At 39.6% G+C, this 22,598-nt stretch overlaps 1 protein-coding gene across 1 annotated transcript in view; it reads left to right on the top strand.

The window, feature by feature from the left end:
* Positions 1-22,598, top strand: part of LOC130411684 (protocadherin-16-like) — an 86,435-nt gene that overhangs the window by 7,119 nt on the left and 56,718 nt on the right. The window contains exon 2 of the mRNA XM_056736489.1: positions 1,840-3,654. Coding sequence (XP_056592467.1) covers positions 1,861-3,654 — 1,794 coding nt within the window. The 5' untranslated portion in view covers positions 1,840-1,860. The remainder of the gene's footprint in view (positions 1-1,839; positions 3,655-22,598) is intronic.

The raw sequence follows: 22,598 nt of genomic DNA, 5'->3' as shown, positions 1-22,598 counted from the left end.
ATGCAACAATTGTAACTAGGTTCAGAACATAAGCATCTTTCTGTAGTATGTTAATATTTCTCATTAAAGATACGTCAACAGTATTAATCTACTTACTTCTATCTATGTTGCCACTAGAGGGAGCCTAGTTGAATAGCCTTGGAATATATGGAAACAGAACTCTTGGTTTTATATGAAGGGCCTCTTAAGAAACAACACTGAAGTCCAGATTCAATATTTATTTTCCTCCTTCGTGTCACAGGAGAGCTTCTTGAATATAGTACTGACAAGGACAAATTGCAATTCTAATCCACTTACATATAAAGACCACAGCTCGATGATGATCTGCCATCATTACACGGAGGTTTGGATAATACAGATTTTACCAACAGCTAAAAAGAAGTGTGAGGACTCCTGAGGTTTGCTGGAAGTTTCAGCCAAAGCAGTATAATTTCCTAATTGTGCTAGTGCACTTCTAGGGTGGCGTATAAAATATCATCCCAAGTCTGACCATCTGTGGCAGATTGCTTTACAGAGTGTTCAGCCTTCACATATGACAAGAGGAGAGATGCTTTCCAACACATGCGCCAAACTTGTGTCTGGTTTTTTGGTGTAATATCTCTGTCCTTCTCTTTGCAAAATGGTATTTTGTTGACACCATTCTAATTAACACTAAACTAAAGTACTACAGTATTCTGAATGGATGCATCTTTAAACTGAGCATCAGTAAAAGCCCCACTGCCATACACAAGCATTCTTTGGGCGTTGTGTAGTGATTTGCAGTTTTGTCTGGGACCTAAACAGAGGTCTCTAAGAACAGACTCCGCTTTCTTAACTTTGTGCTCTAATCGGTCACTTTTAAATGTAAATACGCCCTGCTGTATGTCAACAAGAATCACCTTAACATTTTAGGTTTCTTTAAGATTGACGAGTCGACTAGCTGTTTTTGAAAACGTATAGTTTTCCACAAAAAATATTCGACAGTTTTTCCTTCATAGCTGGTTTTGATTTAATCTCACTGTACTATAAAGAGCATTCATTGTGTTAACACCTCAATGAAATGGTTGCGTGGGGATTGGGTCAAGAAAGAGGGGCTTTTCCTGCCACCTGTTGCCCGGCCCTTCAGAGATGAATAATTCCATGCTACACACCAGTTCCCTCATGAAGGATGATACCCACTCAGCTGAATATTGCTGGAAAGGAAATACATGTTCCATGAATTAGGAATGCACCTAAGTGTGAATATAAATTAAGATTTATTGCAGTTATGTGTAAAAGCGATTTCAAACCGACCACCTGATTATAATAGATCGATTTTTTGATTGTGTTAGACATCTTATTATTGACTTGAACATAATGTGTGTTTACTTTAATATTAAAATACTTTCTCATATTCTAGCTTAATATGCAGAGACAAGCAAGCATTTCAACTAGCTTAGTTTTGGGTGTGAATGTCTGTTTGGCTGACCAATGGCAAACGGGATGTGGCAAAATACCTGTTTGAAAACAATATTTTTTGCCATTTTGTTAGGCAGAAAATTCACACTTAGGTTTTAACTTAAGCACTTTAGACTGTCTTGACGGCATGGTGGAACTATGTGATTGATATGCGTGTGGACTGTATTGAAGGCGTAGTGTGTGGAAAGAGCCTGCACAACATGTGGAAGCAGCATATGATTTTATTGTCTTGACTGAGGGAAGTCTTTCTAAAGCAAATGCACCTTTTTTCTCATGCATTCCATCTGTTTGTGTGCGGCAGCGAGTAGTCTGTCATAAGTCTGCATTGTTATCCATGTCATATTTTTCAGTGCTTTTTTTGTTTTCTTGTTCACTTTGTAAAAGTTGTCTCCTTTTTTGCAGGTGTGAAGAAATCTCGACACTATGGCGCTGTTTAATGGCTTCGGGACAAACAGATGTGGACAGTTTCGAATGTGGGAATTCTGCAAGCTAAGGATGCTTCTGGTGATTTGCGTAGTGTTGGAACTGGTACTGGTCAAAGGAGATGAGACAGCTGGCATTTTGGAGCTCCAGTTGGATGAGGAGCAGCCTGCTGGGACAATAGTGGGCGACATTAGTGCTGGTCTACCACCCGGAGTTGTTGCTTCTCTCTACTTTATATCTGATCACGAGGGCACTGGCATTGGTGATCTTCACATCGATGAAACCACAGGAATCATCAAGACTGCCAGGCGGCTTGATCGAGAGAACAGGGACCATTACAGCTTCATAGCCGTCACTATGACGGGTCTCACGGTCAAGGTCTCCATCACTGTAAACGATATCAATGACCATGCCCCCACATTCTCCAAGAAGAAAGGCACTCTGAAGATCCCAGAGCAAACAGCAGTGGGGACAAAGTTCTCGCTTGACCCAGCAGCCGATGCGGATAAGGATCAGCTTACCGTACAAGGGTATCAGATCAAAGATGGGAATGTGGGACAAGTGTTCCGGCTTGAGACCAAAAGGGCGGCCAACAAAGTCCTTTACCTTGATTTGGTGGTCAGTGGCGTCTTGGATAGAGAGAAGAGGTCCTCCTACTCTTTGGTGTTGGAAGCTTTCGATGGTGGTTCTCCAAGGAAGACCGGTCAGATGACGCTCGACGTGCTAGTTCAGGATATCAATGACCACGCTCCTGTTTTTAACCAAAGTCGGTACCATGCTATTATCTCAGAGAGCCTACCTCAGGGCAGCAACATCTTGCAGGTTTTCGCAACGGATGCCGATGAAGGAGATAATGGTCTCGTGCTGTACGAGATAAACCGACGCCAGAGCGACCCGGATCGCTACTTTGTCATTGACCCTCGCTCTGGGGTCATCACGCTTAATAAGCCGCTGGACTATGAGGTGAGGAAAGTTCATGAACTGGTAGTGCAAGCGAGAGATAACGCAAGCCATCCAGAGATTACCAATGCCTTCGTCACGATCCATGTACGAGACTTCAACGATAATCAACCAACCATGACCATCATCTTTCTAAGCGAGGACGGTTCACCTCAAATCTCCGAAGGCGCTCAGCCGGGTCAGTACGTTGCTCGAATCTCTGTCACCGACCCCGATTACGGAGAGTACTCGAACGTTAACGTGTCTCTTGAAGGGGGGGATGGGAAATTTGCCTTGACAACTAAAGACAGTATCATCTACCTCATTTACGTGGACCAGTTTCTGGACCGTGAAGAAAGGGATTCTTACGAGCTTCATGTCATGGCAACTGATTCTGGAACCCCGCCACTTCGAGCCGAGTCTTCGTTTACTATTCATATCACTGACGAAAATGACAACCCGCCCCTCTTTGATCAACAGGCTTACAAGCAGACCATACCAGAAGTTGTCTATCCGGGAAGCTTTGTGTTGCAAGTGACGGCGAGAGACAAAGATCAAGGTCCCAACGGCGATGTGCGTTATAGCATCCTGCCTGACAAAAAGACACATGCCAGTTGGTTCTCCATTGACCCCGTGACAGGTATCATAACCACGGCGACCCAGCTGGATTATGAGACGGACCCAAAACCGAGGATCAAGGTGGTGGCCACAGATGGAGGAAGTCTGCCACTGTCCTCCACTGCTCTGGTAGAAATTGATCTGCAGGATAGTAACGATAACGCACCTTTTTTTGAAAGCAGCTTCTACAACGTTTCTATCAAGGAGAACACCGCAGCAGGGACCTGCTTTCTTGAGGTAAGTCTACTCGTTCAGATTCATTGTGTCACATTAAAAACTAAAATGTATGATTTTTATTGTTTTCTACTTGTTTTTTTCTACTAGATTTATAGCGATAAATGTGTAGAGAGACCACTTCAAATTTTTTTTATGTTTTCTGAATTTCTTATTTACACATACATGTTGAAGTAAAATGATCATTTTCGCTTCATCGTGTGAACTAGTGACAACATTTCTCCCAAATTCCAAATGAGAATATTGTTTTTATATGCATATATTTGTAGAGAATTGAAATGGGACAAACTGGTCAAAAAAAAAGATGCAATGTTTGTAGATCTTGAATACTACAATGAAAACTATTTCATATTCATGTTTAAGCAACACAAAGCTAATGTTTTACATGTATATACAGTATGTACATGTTTCGGATCAGTTAAAAAATGAATGTATGATAGAATAAGCCAGATTTTTTTTCTCACAAAGTTAATGCATCTTTGCATTCTGTCAGTTTTTCATATTGCTGTTCTGTGTCTTATTCCAGTGTTTCTCAACAAGGGGGGGTTTGCAGAGGTACTGCAGGTGGGGTGTGACGGTTCCCCTAAACCCCAACTTGTGGAACTTGTTTTAATAATAATTAGAATAATGCCCAAAACACTAACATTTTGTAATGGTTTTAATGCAAAAAGCTAATGGTTCACAATGGTATTTTAATGGAAACCATTAATTTCTATATTTATAAATATAAATATAATGTATATATATTCCTTTAAATGGGTTTACAGGGGGAAAATGTTGAGAATCACTGTCATTCCTGAGGTTTGTTTCTGTTGAAATTCAACAGACATTGAACTGGAATTGCCATAGTACATGCAGAAATGCGTGCAAACTGGAGTGATCTCTAAAAGGGATAGTTAAAAAATTCTGTAATCATTTACTCACCCTCTTACCATTTGAAACCTTTATGACTTACTTTCATCTGCATAACACAAAATAAGACATTGTGAAGAATGTCACCATTGCAAGTCAACGTGTACCATCGTTGTTCGGTTACCAACATTCTTCAAAATATCTTCTTTTGTGTTTTGCAGAAGAAAGTCATACAGATTTGAAATGACAAGAGTGTGAGTAAATGATGACAGAATTGTCATTTTGGGGTGAACTATCCTTTCAGCTGTACATTCCCTCCAATATCTGTCGATAAGAATTGAAACCTACAAAGGTTAAACTTGGATTTGATGATTTGCAATTATGACACATAATTCGCAGATGTGATCTCTTGAAGAATTGCTGAAAGAGTTGCTTGGCAGATGGTAAATTGTGCTTTGTTCTTGTTTTGAAATGTTGGTTTAAGTCTGTAGCGTTTAGCCTGTTGCTTTGATAATTGTTGCCACCATGTGTCAGTTGAGCCAACTGTTTTCTCAAGCTGTTGTTGCCCCTGTGGAAAAAAGAAAAGAAACTTGTGCATATTTTCTCTTTTCATTTTTTTTCTCCCAATAACAAGCAATTTCAGACTTCAAACGTCCACCGTAATGTCCTTTTCCAACAGAAGCATCTGCTGAAAAATGCCCTCCAGAACAAACATTGAAGATAAATACTTGAATTCCACATTGTCGCTGGTTCATTTAACATATATTTGGAGAGAGACGTTGGTCAGCATTCGGAAGAATTTGCCATATGGGTTCTCTATATGGATGAGAGAGAGAGATATTTGCCACACACAGAGAGGGATGAGCATAACAATTGTGGCTGGAAGTAAAAAATAAACACAGATCAGTGATCATCTTCAAGGAGTGTGGCCATCAAGCAAGATTGTACAAACCGACAACTGCCAGTCTATAATAGTAGAGCTATTTGCAGTTCTTAAAGGATTATGAAAGCTGATTGCTAACATCAGAGTTGCTGCCTATGTGGTGTTTGAATTGGTTCCTTTAAAGGTTCTGTGATAGTTAAGATGATACCTAAGAAGGCCGCTGGCTTTGTAGGTAGCAGTGCTGCTCACTACTGTAGATTTTGGAACAGTTTTCTTGGAAAATAACCTTTTTTACTATTAATCAAACACTTAAGAGTACACAACACTTGGCTTTTTGTCTCTTGCATGCCATGTTTTCATTATAGCTTTTTTCTCTGGACCATGCCAGGACACTTTAAGTGAGAGTTGAGTGAGTTTTTTTTTGTCTAGAGCACCAAGCTGCACGTTTGGCACCACTTAACCGGCTCCTTGTTCTGATAAATTCAGTGTTTAATGAGCTTTCCTAGTGTTAGCACTGTAGAGAATGAAATTATTTTCTATAAGTATTTTGTTTTATTATACACTTTACACTTAGGAGTTAGAAGCAAGCTGTGTAATTGACCAGTGTTTCCTTTACCTTGTTGACAAATATCGCACATATTTAAGAGCATATATTGAAGGCATCATTCCTTGTTTTATACATAGTCAATAATAGCTGTTTCATAGAATCAGTTTGTCATATCCATGGACCATGATTTGGCAGTTTTTGCTTTAGAGAGTGTCTGATTGGACAAAAATCAGTGTAGTGCAAGATGAGTCATCTGTATTTGTTGATAAGACATTTTAATAAGGATGCTCGCTCATCGAAGATTATAGCTAAAAAATTTAAACTTCAATTTGAACTTTGTAGGTCTTACACATTTTTCTCCAAGGCTTAAGAGACATTGATTATTGTCTTGAAGACATCGGAGGGATAAATGTTTATTTTTATTAGTTAAGGTTTCAACCACTTCCCAACACAAACACCCGGCACCATTCAGTCATTTCCCCCAAAAACCTGTCTGTTAAAGGGTGCTTATCCATACAGCAGAATGGTGTATTATTTACACACTACTGAAAGACAAAACTGCCTTTTATTTAGATTTCGCTTTCCTCTCTTCTCCCTTGAGTAATTTCTCATGGAAGCAGTCTGCTCTAGTTTTCTGTGCATTGTTCTGGTAGTCCAGTGGATTTCGTGAGTAGGGTGAACTAACCGAACCCTGCCCGGGACAGTCCCTGTTTTAGCGTGATGGGAGAACATGACTTTTCTGTATATGTTTAAGACTCTCCCCACCCAGTGCAGTCATGTGTCAACCATTAAGGTTTTCCATTAGTAATCGACACTTTCACACAGATCTGAGTTCTATACTTGTCTCTGTGTCAAACAATTCCTAAGAGTAGATTTTGTTTGAAAGAATCTGACCTTAAACCAGTTTTCATGTGCATCAAGCCTGTTGTTATGAATAAGACCAGAGGTTAATTCCCTCCATTCACATCAAGTCTTTAACTGTTTGGACGTGTTTAATGTGTCTGCTATGTGTTCCAGACCGCGGTATAAGTTTAATTCAGAACAGAGGAGAGATGAATGCTCCCACACCCTCTCAGGACAAACATTGGACAAATAAACCCACTTGTGTCATCAATTCTTTCAGTACAATGAAATGATTCTGTCATAATTTACTTACCCTTGTCATTTCAAACCTACATGACACAAAAGAAGATACTTTGAAGAACGTTGATAGCCGAACAAGGGCGGAAAACTTTGACTTGCATTGGTTTTATGTCCACGGTTGTTCAATTCTTCAAAATCTCTTCTTTTGTGTTCTTCAGAAGTCACACAGCTTTAAAATGATGATGGTAGGTAAACGAAATCATTTTCATTTTGGGGTGAAATTTTCCTTTTAACAACAAAATAGTGTTGTAACCTGATCTTTCCCCAAGTCGTGTCTTGGCTATTTGAGCAAGGTTAAACCAGCTGCCTCTTAGGGCTTAAAACAATTTATAGGTTATCTCATGTTGTTTGTCTTGAAAATCGATCTGAACGTTTTTTTTTTGGCATAGTAGTACAGTAGGATCCAACATGTGTTGACAGGTGCAGATACCGTTCCATGTTTTAAATTGCTTAAATAAGTGCTTTAATTCACCTGTCAGCACTGTTGTGCACGCCATGGTGTTGAATAATATTCATTCCTGAATCTAGACGGAAACACTAATCGCATTTAATAAACTGATCCTTGGCACACATCTGGACTGGTTGTAGAGGACGCTACCTGGGGAACAGTTCCTTGTAACACAAGACCGGCCCCCTGGTGGGGTCACGTTAAAAAGTGCCCCACCGGAAACAAGATCCAGACCGACTAGCCACTCTCACGGTCTGTACCATTTTGCTGTGAAGCTCAGAAAACAATTTGTAGAATTTGTGGGAAATCTAACTAGGCTATATATAAAAATACATATGTCATTTTTTTCTGTCCAATTAACCTCAAACAACCCTGTAGAACAGTTGCTTGAGTCACTAAATAAACAGCTCACCACGAGAGCTGTTGGTTTTTATACTCAGTTTAGGTTTTTTGAATCTAAAATACTGAGAAATACTGTAGAAAGCATCATTGTAGAAGGGGGGTGCCAGAATGCCTCATTAAGTACATTTGTCACTCCATATGGCATACGGTTTCCCTTTTCTCCCTTTCCTCTTCCTAGAAATATATTTTCCTTTTTGTTCCATCTTCCCATAATTCAAGATATAACACATTGTGTAAAAACAAGGATGCCTTGGAACATTGGTTACTTAAGGCGATTATACACTTTAGATGTCTTCATTCAAACACGTGTATCTTTCACATCCTGTAATGGTGCAAAGACCTTCTAAATGAAGCTCAGAAGGGAGACGCTTTTCAATTTCGTTATCATAATCATCTCATGTATAGTGCTGTTGTCTTAGAGTTTGACAGAGCAGCTGTGGTTGGGTCTAGTGTCACAGCAATGAGCAGCAGAGGTTTCATGCGGCGATAGCGATGTTTAAGATCTCCCTAATCAAATTTCATGACGTGTGGAGATTACTGTAAATTAGGATGAATCTTTAGGGTGCAAAACTTTGCCGTGGGACGACAGGTGGTCGATGGCTTTATAAGCGATTATTCCTTTAAGGTCAGCATTGGTGATAATATTCCCAGAGTGTCATATTTAGTAAATATGATAACAGATGAAGATGAGAAACAGAGGTGGCCCACTATGACCATACGTAGAGGCCATCTGGTCTTTATTTGGCAAGATTATGCGCTTTGATTCCTGCAGTTTTGTGCCATTTTGGGAGTGACAGAAGTGTAGGTCAAGACGCTGAACAATCATAGCAGAAAGCACAAACAAATACGGCAGTAACAGGATACACAAGCTATCTTGTTTGCTTAGTCTCAACATAATGTAAACCTGTGCACACAATTATGTTTTCCATGTTTCATTTATCTTCTCTCGAAAGGTTCCAGTAACTGAAATCTGAACAACCGCAATTTTCCACTGTTTTGACTCGGCCTCATCACTTTTCTTGTGTATATTTTCCTGTGGTTAAAAAGAGTTTTTGAGGCAAAGGTTGTCAAGTGTGAGGCAGACCGGAGCGTATCAGCGGAGGCATGGAGAATGATAATACAAATGTTATATGTAAAAATGAATAATAAACATTTAACATATTATTAATAGTGACCTTACATCATCATAGGCAAATATTACTCTATAAATACTGTAGCTTCGTAAGCTGTAACATGGTATAGTATGCGAATAATCAGTATGTGAAATGTTTTAATAATGTTCTACTATTTTATTTATTACATTTACTAATATATTACATTTAGAAATACGTTCTGTCTGTAACATTTATTTAGTCTGATCGTTTTTAGTGGAAAATAACTGTCAACAAGAACGAACACAAGTGTCTTTCGTTGAGAAACAGTCAGTACGCCATATGTACGTCCCAAAATCCGAGTGCATTGTGGGTAAAAAGAGTGAACGAAAGTAGAGAGTTGTGTAGTTTTGAACAGCATAATGGCAGATGCTCTATTTTTTACACTATCAAGGAGATAGAGAGCAGTTTCGGATACTTCAGTGTACATCGGATGGAAATTATACTTTTCATGAATTCCACAGGAAGTCACCAAATTTTTGAAAAAGTTGCTAAATTACAAATAGCTTAAAACAGTTAACAGGGTTGCTCTTTTCAAGTGTACCAAGATACCATATAGGTACCAAGAAACTGTACTTGTTGGACAACTCCTGAGTTTATTATTTTCACGACTTTAGTAGGTCATAGCAAAGGTGAATGAACGTACGGGTCACATGACAATTAAAAAACAGAGGATGTAGTATGTCCTTGAATGTCATATTGCACCCACACATACTATATAGACTGTACTGGTTTAATGGTTAGTAAGTATAGACTTTGTCTAAATAAGTATGTACTGTCACAATGTGCGAGTTTTCAGATTTGTCAGAATCTTCAGTTCAATTCTAATGCTAGTGTAGACTGTAGTCTGCTGCACAATGGCAGAAATGTATGCAGTCAAAAAGCTAATGAGGCTAAAACAGAAGTGATTAGTGTATAGTGAAACAAATTATTAAAGGTGACTGGAGACGGGTAATTATTCATACGCATGCAATACTTTCCTTTTTCTTTCTTCAAATCTTTCCCATGTCTTGCTTCCTCTTTCTCAACCTTCACTTGCTATTTCAAACTATAGTCTCTTTCTTTTAATCTGTAGGCTTCATTCTCCAAAGTAAGCAAGTCCCTGCCTCTCTTTAAAGTGTGCAGCTGAATGAAATTTAATTACAAGGCTACTGGCCTCAGAGCCGCAGCCAGTAATAATACCTGCTGTATTGATTTAATGAACAGGTTGAGACAAACACTCCATTAAAGCTTGCGTGTAGTAGCGGACCTACGCTTGGCTTGGATTAGACCGTGAACCGCAGTGTGGCAACGGTAATCTCTTCTATTTTCTCTCATTTTCACTCTCATGCCATACTTACAGTTATGAACAATTAGCTTTTATGATTTATACGAATTGAACTTTTATGAAGTGCAGGGGCACTAATGTAGTGTTCCTATTAAGTAATGATGAGGGGATTGGCATTTCGAAAAACTTTGAGATTTTAACCAAAAATACAAAAAATGTCGTGTTTTGTAGTAGATACAAACACTAAGCTATCGATACATATTACTGTACTGTGTACAAAAATTACTGTACTATTTTCCAAAACAAACAAAATTATGATTTCATATCTCAATTCCTCACCCTGGTGGTCTCTTCTCTGATCTCTATCACTCCAGCACACACTCTCACCCTCGCTTGATGCTCTGCCAACTCACGTTTGTGAGATCTCGGCACTTTCTTTCATTCATCCAACGCTTTGGCCTTCACATAAAAAACGTAATTTCTCTCTATACGCTAACATTACATAATGCCCTGTCAGTAGTTTTATGGTTTGTTTTCATTTCGTTCAAGAGCCTTTACATTAGCTTGAGGTTTCTGTCTGATGGTGAAGGGGAGCTTGCTCCATTTTTCCAAACCTCACGCTGAGTTGATTCATCTACTCTTGGCAACGTTCGAGTAAACTTGTTTGAGTTGGCATACGAGCGAGGCCATGCAATATTTAATTCAGGGGAACAGACCCTGCTTGCTGAGGAGAAAGATACAAAGGTGCTTCACACGTTGTGTTCTCTCATTTTATTTCTTGTTGTCATACTCGCTCATAACTGCTTACAATCGAGTGTTTTCTTTAGTTGATACAAGCGAAACTTTACATTCCTTACTTATTCAAATGTTCCAACTAAGGCTTTTTGCTTTGATTTTTCAGTACAACTATCTGGGACAACAATTGCCTAACAGGGAGACCTGCTAAAACCAGATTAGACCAGCAAGTTTAGGCTAATATAACTTTTCTAAAAAAAAATACTGGAACTCTTCAAACCAAAGTTTTAAAGTTGTTGAATGTCTTTTGTATGGTTTTTTGTCCCTTTTTAGCAGACAGACGCATGTTTAGAATATTTTTACTCTTGCCACAATGACTTTTTTACTCCCTCTGTGACCAGTAAAGAATTTTGAGCACTGAGCAGCTATCCCGGTTTCCTCGTGCCGTATTAACTTTACTCTCTCGGAGAAACGTGACGCAAAATGTTACATCGTGATTCTTGTCCTACTGTTCAAAGCCATTTCATTTGGCAGAGCCCTTTCTTTTCCAGACCCCGTCTGTTTTTGAGGAAGAATGGATGTCCTCTGTAGACCTACTGAAAATACCTTGGGCTGCAAAGCTTGGAAACGTGTGATTATTGATTTTATGCCTCTGTCGGGCTGATCAAGCTAGTGTGGGATATTTAAAAGTATAAGAAAGAATAAGGGAGAGGTTTCCAGTAGCTGCATTCAGGCTGCGCTCGTCCGGCTTCATTTCTGCCGTCACTCTCTTGGCCTGGAAAGAAAAAAGCGAACATTGAATTCTCATCATGGTCTTTGAGACGGAGCCTTCGATTCTTACGGCCAACCTTCGGTCTGCCTGTTTTGGTTTTCTAACAGAGTAGTCGACTGTTCTTTCACCACGCTGGAAAAATTCTCCATCTGGAGTGGTACAATGTGCAAAGGCGGAACATACACAAAGTGAATGCAGCCTGTACATTTTTGTGAAGACTTTAATTGACCTTCAGTGGATTCTGTTGTGTTTGGAAGGAATGACAGCACAAATAACTGCTACTGTATGAAAGGCTGGTGACCAACCTGGATTCAGGTTTTGTAAAGGGATAGTTCACCCTGCCATAGTTCAATCTGCCATCATTTACTCACCCTCTTGTCATTTCAAATATATATGACTTTCTTTTCCGCAGAAAGAAAGAATATTGGCAACCAAACAGCGGTGGTAACCATTAACTTCTGTTGTATACGCTTTAGTGGATACCACCATTGTTTGGTTACCAACATTCTTCAAAATATCTTATTTTTTGTTCTGCATGTAAAAGATTAAATGATGACAGAAATTTCATTTTTGGGTGACTATCCCTTTAACCCTATTGATGGGTCAGAGCATCACTAGGTTTTAAATAAATCAGCCATAAAATATTATGTAAAAATAGTTAACAGATGTTAACCATATCCCATAAAAGCAACCTAAACTGCATGGTTTGATCATTTACCTCTTTTAAATCATATTTGTGACCCTGGATCACAAAACCAGTCTTAAGTAGCACTGGAACATTTTCATTTTTGCACCCTTAGATTCCAGAATTATAAACATCTGTATCTCCACCACATATTGTCCTATCCTTAACAACTCCTACATCAATAGAAGCTTAATTATTCAGCTTTCAGATGATGGAAAATCCCAATTTCGAAAAACTGACCAATAAAACAGGTTTTGTTGTCCAGGGTCACATTTATGAAAAGGGGGTGCAATTCATTCCACTGTCCCTGGTCCTGCGATGCTGATGGTTCTCTACTACTCCAGGTTATCATTCTGATTCATTGTCCATTTATGGTGTGATAAGCCATTCTTCGCTGTTCCTGGTAGCATGCCATGCTCTAATCTCAAATGTTTTGGATTCACAGTAAGGTTTACATTTGGAATGCAAGGGCTTTTGATTCTTACACAGAGTAAAGCGGATCTGTGGAGACTCATCTGATTGGTCAGATCCTCTGACTTAACCTTCTCACGAGTCCTATAAGCAGAGATAATAGACTCCTAATAAAGGCCATGCGTTCCCCCGTAATGTGTTTTGTTCCCTTTGTAATAAACCTTCCATCTTTTTCTGCACATGGTCTTCAAGAGTTCTGGCAGATGGGCCAGCTCTGATCAAACAAAACATGTCTGATAAGATCTCGGCAGTCTTTTCAATGTTATAAGGAAAGCACTCAGCTGTCTTTCGGAGCGCTTCGACGACCCTTATTGGAGAGCTCCCAGGTAATCAATTCATACACAGCCTAAATCCTGGAATCAAACACGGTTCCTTCAGTTCCAGGTGCTGAGAAATAGCAGCGCATTGTTTGCAGCATGCATGTCCCTGGATAAACCCTGAATCTGCGTGGCCTGCCAGATGCTTGTGCCGGAGCTGTTTATAAGCATACTCTTCTTATGAAAGCTCATATGAATGAAAGTCTCAATGTGACAGTCTTGGTCAAGCGAACTGTTGAAGAATGTGGTTGTGTATACCTTTCACCTCCATTGTGTTGCGACTCACTGAGCTATAAGATCGCAACAATTAACTCCAATGAATTTTGAAGCATTGTATCATTTGCATATTTGCTTCCTTTAAAGCCTTCAAATGTGTCTCGTGCTTGTGTGTGTGTTTGAGACTGAGAGAGATGTCTGCATGTGGTGTGAGTTATTAGTAAGGAATAGTGCCAGTTGTCATGGTTACCATGACAAACCAGGAGAGAGATGGAGGGAGGTGGTGCGTATATGTCTGTGGTGCGATTGCGTGTGTGTGTTCAAAAAGGTTGGTGTGTAGGGGTTGGTAATTTGCTTTCGGCTGATGGCCCGGTTGGAAGCCATCCCTTTTGTCCTTTTCAGACATTTTGTGCTTTTTTTTAAGCGTGTACTCTCCTGGTAAGGTTTCGTCTGCTTAATGTCTCACTATACTGTAGGTTCTTCTCAAGGGCATGATAAGTGGGCTAATAAATTACAAGATCCTTTGTAATTCATTTTGTGTCGTGCACACGCAAACACACACTACAGTACATAACTCAGATAAATAACCCTTCACCGTGGAAACAGGACCACTCCCTGCTTAACATATTGTCCGGCTATCTCATAAACAGAAAACACATACTGTTATCAAACTGCCATGACAGGAGAGAGTCAAATGGAAGCAGACAGTCTATGGGCAGGGAGCCATGCTGGTATCACACTGGTAGAAAATAACACCAGCTCTCCCCAGAGATCCCCAGTCTACTAGAACAAAGAGACGTCCCTTCCTCCAGAACTCCCCCATTCAATGCTATCAGCCCTCACACTACCCATTATCTGTCACTTGGCTTTCTCTCCTGGTTAGTTCGGTCATTTTTAAATAAAATGTCTGAGAAAATCTCCTTTACATTCATTAAAATCTATTTCTCTTTATTTCTATTTTTGTTCATATAATATTTGTTTTACATGTAGCACAATAGTTCTTACAGGTTTCCCTGAAGTCATTGATATTCATCTTCTGGGTGTATTTTCACCATAGCAAGGTAATACTAAAATAGGTCAACCTCATGCGGCTTCTAACATGTTTCTGTTGTTTGATTAAACACCGTCATTTGCTATCGAAGTTTGTTATCGTTCATGTTAGAACCACTGGATAAATCAATGGTTTCGTTCCTAAAAGCTGCTGGTTTCTAGTTGGTTTAGCAGGGGGGGGTCTTTCATTTGATGAATCTCATGGACTTTTGAGCCAAAGGTGCAGTGGAGTGTAACGTCTGTGGTGAGACATCTGTTGTCTACCAACCAGTTATGAATGATGGGTTGGGAAGAGGAATGAAAAAAGCAACACATGAACAAACTGGGCCATCAGATAGGTTTGGCAGCCACGTTACCATGGTAACCGGCACCCATGGGACGACAGGTGTATTGGAAATGCGGGACAAACCTTGTGCAGGATTGGAGTGACGGAAGATTACATTGACCTGAATTGGTGTCCATTGTGATGCTGTCATAGCCCCTTTATCAATTGCACCTTGAAAAAAAACCAAGAGGTCTTTCAAGATTTGTGTGAAATGGTCTCAAAACATTTTGAGGAGTGCTTGGTTGGATGTACAGTAAAAGGGTTTTTGTTGGTGCACAATTGCATGCAATAGCCAGTAGGATTTTTTGTCTTTGTAAATCATCATATAATTTAAATCTACGTCAGCAACACTCTGTGCTTGTAATCTTAAAATCCGAAGCAATTGTTTGACAAAATAAAGAAACCCATAAAGCCCGTTTTTATTTACCACAAGGGAAATTGGTCTTAATCCTTAGCCATCTTATTTTCCACCGTATCCACGGAGGGCTCGTCGACCGTAATGTACCTCCTGCCACACAGATGCAAGCCATTATTTTCAGAAAATTACTTCACCAGAACATGTAACTGTAAATCATTACGAAACCTTACAAAAAACTTTCTGAGTGCCACAAAGTCCCCTTTTCTCCTTAAGTTAAAGAAATTTCAATTTTCATTCGTTTTCTGAGCAAAGCTGTGTGCTTCTCGAATGTCCCGCCCCTTTCAGGGCTGTTTCATGATGTAATGCAAAGCTCTTTGTCTGGGTTGATGATGATCAAATAGGCAGAGGGGGATTCTTGCAGAATCGGTTGACGTTATATTTTCACTCCTGACCCGATTAAAATGCATATGCTGTATGAAATCTACTCCACTGACAGAGAATGCTGCTTCTTTGCTTGCATTTTTTGGTTTTAAGACGCCTTAGTTACTTTATATGCTAGTAATCATTTGATAAATCTAAATCTGTGCCGACTGCATTAAGCCCTTTTCCAGGTTAGCTATTGTGATTTTTGTGTGTTGAAATCTCGGTGGCCCTGTCTAGGGTTTGGTAAGCAGAACACCATTTGCATTTAAATGATTCTGGTGTCCCTATCCATAGAATCCAAATGATGCACTTGGATTGCCATTTGTCAGGATTCATTGCTTGGTAGCTGACTTGGAAGAAGGTCATTGAAACAACGAGTCTGGCAAGTAAAGCAGAAATTCAAAAATGAGGGAATGTAAAGCTTTGTTGATTGCTAACATATATTAAACACAGATAGGAAAGGTTGCATAAGACTTTGATGTTTTTATCAGCCTCAGCTCAATGGCTGCAGACTTCTAGCTCTTTCTAATCTATGAAAGGAGTTATCAAAGCAAGGCTGGATCTAAATGGACCATTGCTCAGACTGTACATGCCAGCCAAGTCAGATGGTAACTTGTAATTTTGAAGCGGATTACCTCATCTGGTAAAAATCATTTCCTTCCTGTGGATATCGGGGAGCAGGAAGCTAACACCTCATACTGATCAGAGATATGCAGTCTGGACCACAGCGCTATTCCGATGCTTATCGGCAATCAGAAAAATTAGCATTCCTAATAGGAACATGCATTGTTTTAGCACAAACAAAATAAGAAGGAAACCAGAGGTGAAGCTAGGAGCTCACCGCCATCTGGAGCGTATTTGATGGGAAAATATTTTCATAGCTGCTTGAAATGTTAGATTTAGAGTGAATTATTTTTTTCCCAGTCTCACATAAAACAGAAACCTGCACATAATTATGAGTATTAATATATTATTTATGCTATGCATTTTTTACAGACTGTCATTTGTGTCTCTTTCGTGTCAGCATTCATCACTCTTGGTCTGTTTATTTGTACTGTATTTCACATTTCTGGAGAAACTTCTGGTTCTGAGGATAACCATGAGTGTGTTTACCAGTCCCATCAAATAACCGTTCATTGGGTATTTGTTATTGCTCTTTTTTGTAATGTAACTAGTGCCGTAAGACCAGGCCCTTTAAAACAGAATTAAACAAAACAGACTTTAAACCTATGACCTAGATTAGTATCTGTCCCCAAATAGACAGAGTAGTACAACACTCCATCAGATTTAGACCAATAGTAGTCTCAGGTTTTGTGATCGAAAAAGGACTCCAACTCTGACATGCACACTTGTTTATACTGCTTTTTCTTGAATAACGTCTTCATACAAAATGATTTGCATTCAGAGAGATGTTGTTTTATTCAGTCATCGGGGGACAAAGACACAGACGTTTTGGCTAGTGTCTTCTAAATCAAGCCTATAGTATTAGTTCTACCAGAAAGACTCAGGAAACATAGAACGATAAATAATATTTATAAAACATAATGTTAAAGATCTTTGGGCATAGGCCCCGTCCAATAAATGAATCATGGCAAAATGATTCCGATGTTCCTGCCTGAAGATAAGGCAGGGGCGGAGCCTACCCCCGGACTGAGGACGGGACCCTGACCTGGTGGTGGTGGTGGGGAGGATGGAGGTTTCACTCATGCGTTAGTTTCTGCGAACGAAAGAGTGGGTGAGTACCATCCTTTTATAATACGTGCTGAGGGATGATAGGCTAACCGTAATTGATTATGCTGTGAGGAGTCTTCCTGATAGAACTTGCGCGGAAGCTTACATTTCTGGCAGGTCACGTGGGTCAAGCTTGGATCAGTTGATCCTCTTCTACCTATAGAAATATGACGCAATCACAGCTACCGTTTTAAGATTCATTCCGCTAATAGCAATTTATAGCATTGCTCAGGAACAAATTACCCTCCTCCATCCCCAGCTCCACCTCATATTTACAATCGGGGCTCTGTCCTTTTCATAAGTCTCAACTTCATTTTAATTATCAATCATTTTTGACAGTAGTGAACCTGACAGAATTCAAATAATGATGACAAGAACATAACTAGATGCCTCATTTAACCGCATCAGATATGTAGACGTGTCCGTCACCTTGGACTCGGTCCACTGACGTCACTCACAGTTTGCTAGAATGCCATAACACTTTGCAGCCATGGATGTGAAAACCATGAATATGGGATACCCTTTAGTTGCTGTCATGTGTTATTTTAGCAAATATAATTGTTTAGTTAATAAGTTTTCATAATCAGGTGTATAACTATTGCAAATGCACAGTCAACTTTATCTTGATTGTTAAGGGACGGCAGGGTTGCCTGCTATGTGAAACAAAATCATTAGTCACGAGCATGTCTATAGTCCAAATAACAGAATTTAACATAGATAAATACAATCATTGTAAGACTAACAGTTAAATGACAAAATCCTTCAACTCCAAACCTGTGGGAAAAAAAAACAATCTGCAACAAGTAACGTAACACAATTCCACTGGAAACCGCAGACTTGGCAAAACAGACGGCTTGACCCGTTCCAATATGGCGGACCACCTACGTATAACGGTCCACTGCTAATGCGGCATCTAGTTATTTATATCTACAGACAGGACTCTATCATCTAGAGTCTTTAGAATGAGTTTAACCCATGACCTCTTTTTGACCTTTAAGCCCTGAAAACCAAACTAGGGTTCTGCTTGTCATGTGTTAGGAACCACACACTGAATGTGGAGGCCATAAGTGCACTTGAGACATCTTGTGTAGATTAAAGGCTATGTGTTAGATTTCTAAGTAGCTGCAAGCTTTAGCAAAGTGATGGATTGGAGACTGAGAAGCTTATCTAAGGAAATATTACAGTGAAACACAATGGCTTGGATCCCTAGAGTGTGTATACTACATCTCATATTGTGCATGTTTGGCTGTAGGTCCTAATGCAGGTCTACTTGGACGTGGATTAACCGCCACGATGAGGTTAAAGGAGAAATAGCCATATGATCCATAGCAAAAGTACCGTATTCACATCTCACATGTTATTTGCTGCCACAGCAGTTTAGATTAGACAACCAGGAAACAGAATACCAACTCTTCAAAGTATTGCTGGTGTAAATCCAAACCTCCTCCACCTCATCACCAATTATGCCCAAAACATTGAGTCATGGAAAATGATCCAGACTGTTCCCAGCTGCTATCAACCTCTCTGATGTCCGTCTTCCAAACTTTTCTCTTCTTCAGCCTAAACAATTCAGGACTGCAGAGCCGCCTGTGACGATTTTGATTCCTCAGAAACGCTTTGATGTCGTAGGGCAGGGATTTGAATAAAATAAGTTCTCGCTTCTCTCTATGCCTTAAGCATGACCACAAAGTCCCCAGAGACATAGCTGGTGAGAGCGAATAAACTTTCAGACGCAATGTTCACAGAATCATTGTAATTATGATGCGTCACTCCATTCTAAACTGTGTCACACGGTAGACACCCAAAGGTTAGTTTCTTGTTAGATCTTCAGCTTCGCATAACAATCTTTGTCTAGATCTTCTTTGATGCTTGAAGGAATCTCGTCATATGGTAGCAAACTTTTCCAAGCTCTTCACATGTCATGTCAAATTTTAACTTTATTTGAAATATAAAGGGGAGAGAAGGACTGACCAAAACATTGCCCTGAAATGGAAAAATGGCCCACAACCCTCGTTTCAAGATAATTAGTCTTTACTATTTATTTTCTTTAAAGACAAACAGGTTCATGGCAAATGGTACATTTTACACATTAGGGTCCTCATTTGTCTCGTGGACATGGGCTCCAGTGGTTTAGATTGAGTGCCTAATTCTTAGATCCCTGGGCATTGCTCCACAATAGTCCTCTTTATTTCAACTGATGAAAATGGCTCTTAAGTGAAATAGTTTCTTTTTTTGTAAAGCTGAATGAGTTTTTATGTTTAACTCAAGAGGGAAACATTTTCAAGGCAGAAAAAGATATCGGTTTGGTGTTGTCGGTTGATATATGGACTGGAGTTTCAATGTGTGGCAGGACTAAATTTATGTGCCCTGTCTTGTGGTAACAATATGCACTTTAAGAGTTTTATGCTTTGCTTTCTTCTGCAGGATCTGCCTTTTAAAGAGTAGGATTGATATGCTTGCACTCTCTTTTTTATTTCCTCCCTCTCTTTCTGAGGAATCTGTGTCTAGTCTTTAAACCAGAGCTTCACAGTTTTGGTTTAGCAACCGATGCCACTCTTCATCTGTCTGTGATAGACGTAGTTTTGAACAAACCAACGAGCCCCATGAGATTATGGGATGCAGAATATCTGCCCTTCAACAGGAGGAAATGAGCAGTGTCTAAATAAAGCCAGTTTAAATGAGTCACGGTCAAAGAGACAGTTGGAGATTTAGCCCCTCTAAACCCTATCGAGACAGAAGCACCATGGGTGCTCAAGAGTCCAGACATATTAAGGCGTACTTTATCTATGTGATATTAAAGTCAGGAGAGTTCTGGTCTCAGCTCCAGCAAAGCGTTTGAGAAACACGGGTGTAAAATCACATCTCCATGCATCTGTCTCTTGCGATCTCATTTGGCCTTATTCTTGGCATGTTGGGTGAGAGGCGAAATATATTTGCTTGTCTTGGAATGTGTTTTAAAACATATGTTGCTGTGATATTTAAGGTTTACAGTACATCAGTGTATGTATGTTCTGCCAAAATAGAGGTTTGGGATTTGGGTCTGGGAATATGTTAGGGTCAAGTTTTGGTGATGTAGGGATGCTTGGCAGCTAGGCATTATCAGGTCACCGTGTTGATTTAGGATGAAACTGTTGACTGTGGAGTTTTAGTTTACTTGTTTTGCACTTTGCGCAACAGTCTCGGTCTCCCCCAGAGTTATAGACAAATTTAATATAGGCAGGAAATAAATATAAATCCGTTCTATTAAAGGCACATCTATGGAATACACAGGTTTTGCTGTGAGTTAAAGACCATGTGAAGTTGCTTTTAGTGCCCGTGTATCTTTATTCTTTATTTAATTTCCTACAAAGGGGAAAAGTGGATACTGTTTACAAGTTTGCAGTTCTTTTCTGCTAAGACGTTTTACTGTTGACTTGCTGTTGTTTTAGACAGATAGATCCCATAGGAACATTTTTCATAGCTCTGGAGATCTGATGGAGTTCTCAGTTGTGTTTTATCTGAGTATTACCTTGTTCTTGTCCTGAAACTGCTAAGGAGAAAAAAAATATTCAAATAATTGTTAAAATATATTACACGTACTAATATATTAATAAAACCTCTGGTATATATAGTTTAAATTATATATAAACATTTACTCATTTTTATATTTCATATTTTTCTTATATGTATATGTATAAATATGCCCAGTGCACAGATATTTTATGTCTCAAATTTAGTTTGAGTTCCGCAATTAATCGTGGAACAGGTCTAAAATGAATGTAGATTGTACAGTGTAATATAATCTGGATTTGGGTCAATTTAATGAGAAATGTTTGAGTTCATATTAAAGTCTTTATTCTTGTGAAATTGTTGTGATCTCTTCTGAAACTCAAATGCTACGTTCACACCAGACGCGAATTAAGCGATTTGCGAAACTAAATTCCAAACAAAGTCAATTCAAGGACACAAATAGGTGTGAACTCGCTGCTGGCGATGCGAATGGCACCAATAAAAATTTAAACTGGAGTGATAAATTTGCATAGGCGGAAAGAAATAAAAAAATATTCCCAAACGGTAACTTTGTGGTATTAATAGACCAGCTGTTACCCTTAATGTATCCTTGATTTGATGAAATATTTCTTTAGGCAAGGATTGGTTGACATCATTTTTTGGGTCTTACCAAATGTCTTGACCACGGTGGTCCAAATTAAGGTGAGTGCTGAGTGTTCCATTATTCTGTTAAATGTCAGTCAGCATGGAGAGAAAAAAGGAAAATAACTTGAAAATAGGAACCGGTGCCAACACAGAGGAGACTGAGCTTATTATACAGTACATATGATAAATCCCTCCTTGTCCTCTCTCTCTCTCACACGACACAATAATGTTCTCAGATATCCTTTCTTCAGGGAGGGGTTGTGGAAATTAGTCAGACAGGTCCAGTTTGCCATCAACAATCTATAAAGAAAGTAATTCAGCCGTTGGGCAGAGGCCTTGTGCTCGTGTCCTGGGCAATGTTAATCCACATTGCTGGGACAGCAGCCGAACAAAAGGACATTTTGCAGGCACACCTACATTATAACTCCACCTGACAGCTTTATCCTACGGGCCTCTCTCGATTGTTCCTTCCACATTTCTTTTTTTGTTCGACACAGTCTCCATTTGTCTCTTTCGTCTGTCAGGGTAGTGCAGGCACGAGGGTTTCCTTGGCACACTTAGTGCTCTCCTTAAATCAGTTCATCCACTCCTCCCTCCTCACCCTTTATTCCTCTGAGTGTGAATGAGTCACGCAGCTGTGTCGGGCGTGGAAACGAGGGTTTGAGATCTGCGTGAAGGTGAGAAATGGCTAAATGTTGTTCCTAGTTACTTCCCAGAGGGACTATCGTCTTTAAACTCAATCCTGCTTTGGGAGAGTGGTCAGTTTCATTAGCCACAGGGAGTCTCTATCTATCTTTCTTTACTTTTCGATCTCCCTCTGTCTTCTGTTGTTTCTCCTTTACACGAGAGGAGACTCACAAATAGGCCGACTTGAGACAGCATCATGGATTGCTGGCCTTTTCCAGATGTAACCTTAGAGCTAAAGTAGAGTCCATTCCAAGAAAACGGGGTCTGCATGCTTCAGTGCATCATCAGTGTAGATCTGATGTGATTTCAAAGAGCGTTTATAGTGATTTACAAAGCCTGCCGCAGTAAGG

The sequence above is a fragment of the Triplophysa dalaica genome, chromosome 22 (assembly GCF_015846415.1).
Source record: "Triplophysa dalaica isolate WHDGS20190420 chromosome 22, ASM1584641v1, whole genome shotgun sequence".
Taxonomy (NCBI): domain Eukaryota; kingdom Metazoa; phylum Chordata; class Actinopteri; order Cypriniformes; family Nemacheilidae; genus Triplophysa; species Triplophysa dalaica.
The sequence above is the reverse complement of the archived record's forward strand: the minus strand, read 5'-3'. Positions and strand labels throughout refer to the sequence as shown.